We start from the raw sequence: 12,464 nt of genomic DNA on the forward strand, positions 1-12,464 counted from the left end.
GATTAATTCCTGCATTTGATGACCATATAATCTAGCTGGAGAAATAAGGTAACATGCAATACCTAAAGAATACTAATAGTCACTCCCAGGTGATGTTTTTGGATGCTAAAGTTTGAGACCAGTGTCAGGGAGAAGGAAGCCTGAAGACAGGGAAACCAATTAGGAAGCTATTTTAATACAATGAGGCAAGAAGTGTGGAATTTGGGCTTGTGATATAGGAATAAAAGTGAAAAGTAACTCTTTAGAATTATTTTGAAAAGTTATAGGATATGGTGCTAAATAAGAAAGAAAAATATGAAGTGTTGTACCTGTGAGAGGACGTAAATGGAGTTGTCCTGATGGAGTGAAGAACATATGTCAGCTGAGGAGTAGAAAGAGAAGGTATGTTCCATTAAATGCATGTCAGATCTGGAGTGATCACAGCACATCCCCGTACTCATGTCCCAGCATCTTCAGTCAGGGTGCTGTGTAAGTAGCTAGAAATATTACAATGGAAAACATGGAGATCGGTAATTCAGATTAGAGATAAAGAATTAGACACTTGAGATTTTGGAGATGATTGAAGAATAAAAGGACTAAGAATTAAGTTGACTTAGAAAGAGGAGCTAGATTTAGTAGAGGAATGGTCATGGAGGTAGAAGCTATAATATGGTGGTGTAGAAGTCACAGGAAAAGAAAGCTATCAAAGATAAATTGTCATTTAGCATGATTACTGAAAAGAGTTCATTGAATTTGGCAATAAGATGGTAAAAGAGGAATCCTAGGTTTGTGTTCTTTTTATTTTTCTATTGTTCCTTTGTGTTGAATAATACTTTTAACACTAAGACATCCACTTGACAATCCTTTGATTGTATTGGACCACTAAAGGCAAAATTAAAATCATTCCTTACAGCCAGTTTCCCCTCTGAACTCTCATTTCTTTGAGGTAGAATGTTGTTACTCCTGTCACTTAGGCTTCAAACCTTTGATTCATCCTCAGGGCTCCCTTCCCCCCCAGATCTAGTCACTGTATTGGTTTCCAAGGGGTGCTGTAACAAATTACTACAAACTTTTTGGCTTAAAACATCAGAAAGGTATTATTTCATAGTTCTAGAGTCAGAAGTCCAGAATCAAGATGCCCGCAAGGCCATACTCCCTCCAAGGCTGGATCTGTTCCACACTTCTCGCCTAGCTTCTGGTGGTTGCTAGCAGTCCCTGAGTTTTCCTTGGCTTGTAGGCATATCATTTCATTCTGTCCCTCTGTCTTCATCTGGTGTTCTTCCTGTATGTCTTGTGGAGTTTACAGTAGTTTTAGAACGTGAAAGATATAAATCAAAGATGACAACTATTCATTGTTAGTCTGTGAATAACAAAAGACACTTCTGTCACTCAGGAAATTCCAAGGATTTTAGGAGCTCTGTGCTAGAAACCTAGGACAAAGATCACATAAATTTCTTTCTATGTAATGGTCACATTCTGAGGTTCTCAGTGGACATGAATATTTGGGAACACTGCTCAACCCAGTACAGTTATCAGACTTACAAATTCTTCCTTTATAATGTGTTTGCATTTTTTTCCCCTCCTCACCTCATTTCCTTTTATTCCTGTTGCTAACATCCTAGCTCAGGATCTATCCACTACCAGATTTCTCTGTATTAATTTAACCAATTTACTCCACAAATTTATTGAGTACCTACTTAATGTATCTGGTAGTTTTGTTCACTGGAATACAGAAGTAAAGACTGTGCTGGGGAGCTTACATTGTATTGGATGGGTGACAGATTAAAGAAGCAAATATTTGTCTGGTGGAGATGTGTGCTAAGAGGAAAACTAAGGGGGATAGAAGGGGCTCTTTGTTGATTTATTTTTTAAAAGATTTTATTTATTTATTTGACAGAGATCACAAGTAGGCAGAGAGTCAGGCAGAGAGAGAGGAGGGGAAGCAGGCTTCTTGCCAAGCAGAGAGCCCCTTTTGGGACTCCATCCCAGGACCCTGGGATCATGACCTGAGCCGAAGGCAGAGGCTTTAACCCACTGAGCCACCCAGGCGCCCCAGAAGGGACTCTTTAAATAGGTGGTCGGGGAAGACTTTTTGATAAGGTAACATTTGAGCAGGGACCTGAAGGAAAGGATGGAGGATGCTGTGTTCTATATGTAGGGGAACAGTATTCCAGACAGAATAGCAAGTAAAAGAGAGAAGCAGGGGTCCACTTGGTATGCTGAGGAAATACAGAGAGACAGCTAGGTAGCTGGAACGGAGAGAAGTAGTAGGAGGCCAGGTGATACTTTTATTCTTTGGTTTTTATTCTAAATGTGATAGGAACACACTGGAGAGTTCTAAATTGAAAAATAATATAATCTGCAGTGTATTTTAGAAGAATCTCTGGCTGCTGTGTAGAGGGACAAATAGGGGATTGGTAGTCAGTTTCTGTATATATTTTAAAGGTGGAGTTTTCCATAGTTGTAGAGCGTGAGCACTTAGTTAAAATAGACTTGCTACTTACTGACATGGGAAAGACTTTAGAAAGAATGGGTCTGGCAGTAAAATAAAGATCCTTCTTTGGGACATGTTAGCTCTTTGAGATACCCAATAGACTTCCACGTGGAGATGTTCAGTAGTCTGGTGGATCCATGAATCGGTAATTCAGGAAGGAAGACTAGACTAGAAATAAAGACTTGGGAGTCCACATCACATAAATGGTATTGAAAGCAAAGGGATTGAATGAGGTCAACTAGAAAGAAAAGGAAGATTAAGAAGAGAACAGGTCTGAGGATTGAGCTTTGAGGAATGCCAAAGTTGAGAAGTTGAGAAGGAGGAAACAGAGAGGGAGTGGCCAGTATGGTAGGAGAACCAAGAAGATACTGGGTGCTAAGTGAAGAAAAGTGCTTCAAGAAAGATCAACTATATCAAATGATGTTGAGAGTAAGATGATAGAATAGCAATATGAAGACTAGGGATTCATTTGGCTATGCAGTGACTGTTGGTGGCCTTGTCAGGAGTAGTTGCCAGATTGAAGTGGAAGATAGAGTTTGTCTAAGGAATTTCATTGTAAAAAGTAGAGAACTGGGATGGTAGCTAGGGAGGGTTGTGAGTTCAAAGAATTTCTTTAAAGGGAGGGGTGAATTATAGAATGATTCCACAGCAAGGGGAAAATCGGTAATGCAGGAGAAAGGGGGCATTTGCAGGAATGATATCCTTTAGTAGCAATTCAGAGGTGGAAGGCATAGGAACATGGTGTATCTATTATAACTGGGAAAGAGGCAAAATATATGATTATAAATTTCTGGTAAATTGATAGATGTGTGAAAGTTTTCTCCTGATGGGTAATTTTCTAAGTGCAAAAAAGATTCCACGTCTTTAGCTCAGACTCTGAAGAATGCAGGTGTTGGATACCTGAGGAGAGACAAGAAGTTGTAAAAGAATGTAAGAGTTTGGAAGAGTAATTGGATTGGGGAATTAGGAGGAGTGTCAGGTAGCATAGCACATAGTTGTGTGTGTGTTTGCCAACTGTGTCCAGTTGTGTAGGTCCAGATAGTAGAGCATTGTATTTAATAAAGATCCAAGTTTTTCCAGGTGAGTTTGAAGAAGAGGGAGACTTGGGTCAAGGTAATGAGGGTGTCTGCAAAGAAATGATTATAAAGAGGGGGTCTACGGCATTCACTGGGTCTTTTAGTCAACTAACCAACCAGTGCTTTTATTGCATTCTGGCTCATTTCCCAGCACCTGGCAAGTGCTCAGTAAATGATTGGTTGTTTTACAATGATGAGGATGGGGACGGCATTGTCCTGAACTCTGTCTTCAAGCTTTATCTCCAGATTTTCCTCTTAAGAGGCAAACTTCAAAGTCTATCTCATACACTGATGCCATATCAGACTTCTTAAAATAATGTTTTTTATTTATCAGTCCCTTGCTGGAGACGCTTCAGGCAAATCCACATCCCCATTGTACTACAGATTCTCCCTAATTAATGTCTTATCCTTTCTAGAAAGCCCTTTCTCATGATTTGGTACTTACAGACTGGAATTCCCTTCAGAAATCCCTATATTTTGTATTGTATAGTTAATATAGGGCCCAGTTAAGCATGTACTCTGTGTGTGTGTGTGTACTTAAGATTTGATGATAAAATAAATTTTGTATTAATAGTTTAAATGAACAATAAAAATGGAGAAATATGACTATTTGGAGATATAATGGAGAAGTTTTAAGACGTTTTAAGATTGCAGATTTATATAATAATACAATGATGAAGTATTAAGCATTTTCATCTTTAAAATGTCTGCTACTAGTTGAACTAAAATTTGTAAAAGTATATGCTTTTGATAATGACAGACATATTTCTGTGGATCAGCTCTCCACATAAAAACTAGAAGAACTGGACAAAGTATTTTAAAAAAATACCTCCACAGAGGGCAGCCAAGAATGAGGAGGCCAAGATCCTGGAGAGGTAGGAAACTGAGAGAGATGAGCATGGCACATGAGATTGCTTTTCCCTTAGAGGAAACTACTGTTTCTAGAAGAGACAGCTGAGAGGCTGAGAAGTGAAGCAAAGCTTTTGACAAGTTTACAGGGCTTGGGGAACAAAACTTGGAGTTCACAATCTGCCAGAGAGAGGATCTCAGGTCTAAGTATGCCACTGCTTTGGGTTGGGACCCTGAAGGGGAAGGATATACCCTTGGACTAAGAATGAACTGTAAAGAGGCACCTCTGCCTTTGGCTGAGGTCATGATCTCAGGGTCCTGGGATCAAGCCTGACATCGGGCTTTCTGCTCGACTGGGAGCCTGCTTCCCCCCTCTCTCTCTGCCTGCCTTTCTGCCTACTTGTGATCTCTGTCAAATAAATAAATAAAATCTTAAAAAAAAAAAAAAAGAATGAACTGTAAATAGCCTAGCCCTTGCGAGTATTGAAGCATAGCTTCAGATAATGTCAGTCCTTATAATTAGATTAAATTTACCCAAATTGTGAGTGTTTCTAGCTGCCTACAAGAAATAGATGTATATCTGTTTTAAGGGAAAATAACATTATAAACTTCAATTATTTCGTAGTTTTAAAATATATAATAAGTTAGAAATTAAAAATAAACATAAATAAATTATAAATAATAAACACAAATACCACTACATACCTATTAGAATGGCTAAAATCTGAAACACCAACTGTACTAAACAGTGGCAAGGATATGAACAAATAGGAATTTTCATTCATTGTGTGGAATTGGAACAGGGTACAGCCATTTTGGAATACACTTTGGTAATTTCTTACAAAGTTAGACATAGTCAAACCAGAGCATCCAGCAATCATGTTCCTAGATATTTATTCAAATGAGTTGAAAGCTTAGGTTCACACACACAAAAACACATAAACGTTTATAGCAGCTTTATTCATTATTGTCAAAAGTTGGAAGTAAGCAAGATGTCCTTCAATAGCTGAATGGATTAAAAAAAGGACTGTGCTATGTCCATACAATGGATATTTTTATTTAGTGATGAAAACAGATCATCTGTTAACCCATGCACAGATGTGGAGGAACTTTAAGTGCATATAGCTTAGTGAAGGAAACCAATCTGAAACGACTATATACTGTAGTTCTGTTTTTAATTTTTTAAAGGAACCAGCATACTATTTTCCATAAAGGCTGCACTCATAGATTCCTGGTGGGCATGTAAGTAAGAGAACAACTTTAGAAAACTGGCAGTATTTACTAAAGCTGTGACTCACTCCTGAGTATATACTCAAGAGAAATGAGTAGATATATCCACCAAAAACATGTTCAGGAAGGTTCATAGAAACTTCATTCATAATAGCCTCAAAATTGAGACAATTCTAATTTTCATTATGAGAATGGATAAGATGTATAGTTAGAAAATGGATGACAACAATGGAAAAGTATGGCCATATGATAACATGGCTTAGTCATATGGACAGCATGTTGAACAACAGCCGCAGAGACTGAAGAGGATATATGGTATGATTCTTTAATTGGGGTAGATTGGTGGATAGACAGATTTTGAAATTACCTGTAAACATAGAAATATATAGTTAAGGTGATTATGGAGAGAAGAATGGTTCCTTTGCCAGAGTTGAGGGGAGGAGGTTTGAGGCAAACTTTTGGGGTGCTGGAGGATGGGAAGTGATGGGAAGCATGAGAAAGAATGCCAAAAGCAGTGTTATTTCCTAATTGGAAATAACTCAGATGACCCTCAGTGGTGGACCAGGTAGATACATTAAACTATGTGATAGTCGTAAGTACAGGACAATATGTGGCAATGAACAGTTACTGTAAGCAACGACACGAATACATCTCACAAACTTGAGAGAAAAAAACCATTTGTAAAAGAATTTCAGAAAGACTATGATTCTGTTCATATGAAGTTCAACAATCAGCAAACCTATGCTATAACTTTGGAAGTAAATTAGTTGGCTGCCTTTTCAGAGGACTAAAGGGAGTAGAGATTGAAAGGAGGAGGGGTTGGGGCACTTCTCATATGGCAGTGCTCCTGGCCTGTGAGGTAAGAGGGTCAGCATTTGCTTTTGTGCTTTTACATTTTGCTTTATATTTACGTTCTGTGCATTTTTCTATAAGCCTGATATACTTCAGTGAAAGAGTTACAAAACAAATACTTGAAAGGCCTGTAGCTACTAAATGAGTTGCAACATTTATACATATTTTTCTATAAAAAACAAAACAACCTCTTTATAAAAATGAAAAAGCAATTACCTTTGTTTTTATACCACTTTGGCATTATACCCTGATTTTTCCATACTAGAAAATTTTTCCTTTGTACAATTTAAATTTTTTTCTTTTTAATATTTAGAAAGGCATACTTTCAAACTGAGATGCATCCGTAATCTCCCTTAGCTTTCTGGTCCTTTATTGCTTTGGTAGAAATTTATCAATTGTAAACATGCTTTTAATTTTAAATTTTTGGTTCTTTTATAAAACACATATCTTTTGGGAAAGTAAAGAGCTTGTGATTCCTTATCTGGTGACAGGTAAGCTCATTAGTAAAATTTGACTCCTTCCTTTTTTAGATATTTTATTTGCAGCAATTTAGTTATTGATACCCATTTTCTGGTTTGGCATTCATAACAGTTCTATTTGTCACAATGAGAATATGAGGTAGATCTGTGGCTTAATATCTTTGCATTTTTCAATAAGAATCATATCTACTTATCTTTCCTGCTAGTATTCACTGAAAATACTTATCTCTAAGGAAAATTTCTTTTGTTGAGTGAAATATTCTCTCTGTATTTTGTTCAAAGAGGAGATTTTGTATTAATGTACTTGCTCATATTTTTTTTCTAGAGAAAATCTCTTCATGAAAACAAATTGAAGAGACTACAAGAGAAAGTAGAAGTGTTAGAGGCAAAGAGAGAAGAATTAGAAACAGAAAATCAGGTGTTAAATAGGTAACTGTTTGTATAAATACATATCCCATGTAGTGACTTTGACATTATAGAACTTTGATACTGAGTGTAACCCACTTTGTTTTCTTTTTAAAATGTACTTTCTTTGTTTTCTCTGTAATACACTTGTTTTCTTTTATGTTTGAAAGAATTCTAAAACTGTTCGTTGTGCTCCTAATTCATTTCCTTATTATTTTTTTAAGATTTATTTATTTATTTATTTGAGAGAGAGAGAGAGAGGGAGAGAGAGAGCATGAGAGGGGAGAAGGTCAGAGGGAGAAGCAGACTCCCAATGAAGCTGGGAGCCTGATGTGGGACTCGATCCCGGGACTCTGGGATCATGACCTGAGTCGAAGGCTGTCGCCCAACCAATTGAGCCACCCAGGCGCCCCCTTATTATTTTTTTTCTGGTTGAATGTTCCTTCAAACCAAAAGGTCTTTAACATATGCCAGGCATTTGTGTTATGGTTGGGACTACAGGAAAGGTCCCTGGCTTTGGTAGCCAGGAGTGGTGTGAGTTCTTGCTACTGAGACGAGAGAGTTGGAGCACTGTATAGTTCCAAAAATGTGGCTGGAATTTTGAATCAGGATTTTCGATTTCTTGTTGTAGAAAAATATTATTGGCCCAAAGCTTCTGATTTTTTGTTTACATACAAACACAGCTAATAATCTGCATGATGAGCATATTTGAGCAGAGATGATTTGCCATATTAACTTAGTGGTAATGGCGTTGTTGACCCTTTTGATTCAAGGTAATACAAACTTTTCAAATTCAGCTAATTTCAGTGGTAGCCTTCAGCACAAGACAGTGTCAGACTCTTCTGTAATGGGAATTGCCTAAAATATCAAGCAGTGATGTTTTAGAATGTGCACCTGTCTTCCTTAGGTGTAATTATTACCAAAATGTGAAAGTTGTTTTAGAACACCTGAAGTATATAGACTGTGGAATTCATGCCTCTTCTTTTTCCTTTCCTTTCTTTTCCTTTCCCTTTCTTTCTTTCCATCCTTCCCTCGCTCCCTCCCCCTCTTTCTTTTTTTCTTTCTTTCTTTCAGAGAGAGAGCACAAGAGTGGGGGAGAAAGCAGAGGGAGAGAGAGAATCTTAAGCAGACGGTGCTCAGTCTCACAACCCTGAGATCATGACCTGAGTCAAAATCAAGAGTCAGATGCTTGGGCGCCTGGGTGTCTCAGTGGCTTAAAGCCTCTGCCTTCGGCTCAGGTCATGATCTCAGGGTCCTGGGATCGAGCCCCACATCGGGCTCTCTGCTCAGCAGGGAGCCTGCTTCCTCCTCTCTCTCTCTGCCTGCCTCTCTGCCTACTTGTGATCTTTCCTCTGTCAAATAAATAAATAAAATTATTAAAAAAAAAAAAAAGAGTCAGATGCTTAACTGACTGAGCTATCCAGGGGTCCCAAATTCATGCCAGCTTTAAAATTTACTCTGACCCAAAGTAAGAAGCCACCAAATTTATTCTAAAACAAAATTCAATTTACTACCTCTTCCATAACCATTAATTTTGAAATATTATCCATTCAAGATTGGGCACCTATATGGCACTGATCATCTAGAACTTCGAATGGTTTTGAAAACTGTATTTAATTAGTGGTGTGGTTGATGGTCAGGAAAATTCATGTCCAAAAAGGAGATGGTATATAAAGGCGTGAAAAGTTAGCTTTTTTATCCCAGATTCTTTTTCCCTAAAGTTAATGGGTAGCTTTACCTTTGTCATTAGTTACATTTCTTTTTTAAGATTTATTTATTTATTTGAGAGAGTGTGTGTGCATGTGTGCGGGTAGAGGGGGACAGGAGAAAGAGAGAGAAACTTGCGCAGGCTTCTGCTCAGGGCTGAATCCCACGTGGGACTTGATCTCATGACCCTGAGCTGAAACCAAGAGTTAGCTTAACTGACTGTGCTACCCAGACACCCCCATTAGCTACATTTTTAATAATTAGGCTGAACAACATGTAATTCCTGTATTGGGCCATATTTCACATAAAAATGACAATTTCGTAAGATTCAACCTAGTATTTTCTTTATTTCTACTTGATTCCTTTGATAATAAAAGGCACCCTTTTGGTTTAAGGAGACTTTTAGTTTCAGGATGCATGGGTTGGTGGAGTGGAGTGGAAATGAAAGTAAAAGTACCAAAAGATTTTTACTCTTCAATTAATTAGCAAATAAGCATCTGACTCTTGGTTTTGGCTCTGGTCATGATCTCAGGGTCATGAGATCAAGCCCCTGAGTGGTGCTTCCCACTCAGTGGGGAGTCTGCTGGAGATTCTCTCTCCCTCTTCCCCCGACCTCCCTGAATGTGTGTATACTCAGGTGTGCGCTTGCTCTCCCTCTCTCTCTCTCTCTCAAATCTTTTTTAAAAAGATATGATTTCTTTAATTTACTTATTTCAGAGAGAAGGAGAGGGAGCATGAACAGGGAGAGGGACAGAGGGAGACGCAGATACCGAGCAGGGAGCCCCTGGGATCATTACCTGATCCAAAGGCAGAAGTTTAACAGACTGAGCTACTTAGGCACCCCTAAAATAAATAAATCTTTAAAAAAATAAAAATGAGTTGAAAGCTTGCAGAACTAACAGTAACACATGATTTAGATGTCATATTTCTATTTATCTTTCTAGATAAAGTTTTATGTATCAATCATATACAGATAAATCTTACAATTTTGAAGTCCATTTTCTTCCCATTTGAAATTCTGTGAATCATACTGTTTTTCAATAGAGTGTAACTATTAAAGAACAGAAACACTTTTTTTTCTCTTTAAGACAAAATGTTCCATTTGAAGAATATACAAGGCTTCAAAAAAGACTAAAGGACATACAGAGAAGACATAATGAATTTCGAAGTTTAATTTTGGTTCCTAACATACCTCCAACAGCATCTATCAATCCTGTTACCTTTCAGTCATCAGCCATGGTTCCAGGCATGGACCTATCCTTCCCTCCTCATATGCAGGTATGAGCATTTATGGTTTTGTTTTTTTTGTTGTTTTTTTTAAAAAAAGCACTAACATTTCTATAAGTTTTTGCCTATTTAAATTCAGAGTAAAAAACTCAAATCTTTCTTCACTATAGAAATTTGCCGGTAAAAGCAAAGTGGATTTGAATCTATTCTGTCCCTTAGTGATGATGCTAGGAATGAAATCTCCTGGACAGTTGAAAAGAAGAAACTTGATTGATGAGTCTTTGAGTAACCTAGAGTTTACAGCTCACTCCATTACTAACTGCTGCTGAGCGTTTACTAATGCTGTGCACTATGCATTTTCCTTATAATATTTTATTTAATCCTAATGGAAAATATTTTGAGGGAAGGTGTTATTCCAATTTACAGATGAGGAAGCTGAGTCAGAAGTGAAGTAACTTGTCTAAGGTCGTAGCTAATAAGTCACAGAACTGAGTGTCAAACCTAAATCTGTTTGATTCCAAATCCTGGGCTCATTCTACTATGTATTAGGTCCCTGAGATACTGAAGGAATCAAATTGATGGGATGATTTTCAAAAGATGATGTAATAAGTAAGTACATTTTATAATGTTATAAGCACCAAAGATTTTAGTCACTGAACTGAATCTCAGACCAAGTGCTTTGTTTTTAATAAACTACTAAACTCCAGCCTTGTTAGAACATCAGCATGTAAATACGTCTGGGCCCTAAATTAGTATTTTCCAAATCACTCCCTGGTGAGTTTTATATCTAGATAGAAGAACAGACTTTGGGATTTGCCAAGGGCTAGTGCCTGAGGCAGAAGAGAAGCAAGGACTAGTTAGTTGTCTGGCCCGTTATGCTGTCTTCTCAGACTGCTAAAACGGTCATCCTTTCTGTGCCAGATGTTGTGGCCTGAGTGAAAGAGCCACTCAGGCTGTTGTCTACTAGTTATTTTTCCAGCCGTTTTTCTGAGCTTGCTCCCCCCCCTCCTTTTTCTCTGCTTTCAAGGAGGAACAGCATCAAAGGGAACTCTCTCTACTTCGCAAAAGACTAGAAGAACTAGAAACAACACAAAGGAAACAACTAGAGGAACTTGGATCTCCTGGGGAATGATGTTCTCGGAGAAAAGGCAGATAAAAGGGATGAAATCAGTGTGACTCAATAAAGCTTGAAGTTTTAACATATGTGGCATCTAGATATTGTATTACTGTTTGCCAGAACATTTGAATGTGCCTCGAGAAAAGGTACTGGCTACATGCTGTATTGCATCAGTGTCAGGATTTTAGGATTATACTAATGACAAGCGAAGCATTAAAACAGCTCGAGAGATATTTAGAATATTTATTGACAACCCTTTGAGAATGTTAAAAAAAAAAAAAAAGGAATCAAGTTTTTTAAATTATTTAATTTCACTTCAAAATTTTTTGGCCCCTTTTTTTTTGCATTTTGTCTAAAATATGCCCACATTGAATTCCTTCAGCCTCTTTGAGATGGTTGGCAGTAACAGGGTCAGTAAACATTTTCCAGTTTACTATATACAGGAGTTCTAAACCTCTGGTTCTTGAAAAAAGATGGCAGTTTAAAAGTCAGCATTAAAAAACAAAACTTGAAGATATCTAAATATTATAAAATGCTACCATTCTAAAAGCTGTGTGCACATAATTAAAGAACTTAATATTTTTCTATATTGTTGTGTGTTTGATTTTGACCATGCAGTGTGTATTTAGCAATGTAGAAGATCTCATTGTTATTTTCTATTCTAACCCAAAGCCACAAAGTACAAATAATTAAATCCTATGACCGTATAAAACAAGGGCCATTCATTGTAAAACTTGAATCCCTTGGGGGTCCCTTAGAAATATTATTGGTATTTAATGTTGGCTCCCACTGTTGTGGATCTAACCAAGTTAATTATAAATGTTTTATTTCTGTGTATCCCTAACCTCTTTTAAAGGAATTCTGCTGCAATTACTTCACATCAACAAGGCAGAGCTCAAGTCCGCCAAACTAAGTGGAATGTTCATTGTCCAGAAGTCTTCAGGATCAAAAGTCCAGGTAGATAGTGGAGGCCAGGGATGTAACTGAGCAGTCCTTAGCATCATTTAGAAGAAACTAGATGTACTTGCTTAGAATAAAAACTCTACTAT

The 12,464-nt window shown here is 37.5% G+C and overlaps 1 protein-coding gene across 1 annotated transcript in view; it reads left to right on the forward strand.

The window, feature by feature from the left end:
- CEP83 (centrosomal protein 83) overlaps positions 1-12,003 on the forward strand; it is a 136,532-nt gene extending 124,529 nt beyond the window's left edge. The window contains exons 14-16 of the mRNA XM_080811989.1: positions 7,285-7,388; positions 10,160-10,349; positions 11,326-12,003. Of these exons, the coding sequence (XP_080668115.1) occupies positions 7,285-7,388; positions 10,160-10,349; positions 11,326-11,430 (399 nt within the window). The 3' untranslated portion in view covers positions 11,431-12,003. The remainder of the gene's footprint in view (positions 1-7,284; positions 7,389-10,159; positions 10,350-11,325) is intronic.
- The last annotated feature ends 461 nt before the right edge of the window (positions 12,004-12,464 follow it).

Source organism: Martes martes (genome assembly GCF_963455335.1).
Source record: "Martes martes genome assembly, chromosome: 8".
NCBI lineage: Eukaryota > Metazoa > Chordata > Mammalia > Carnivora > Mustelidae > Martes > Martes martes.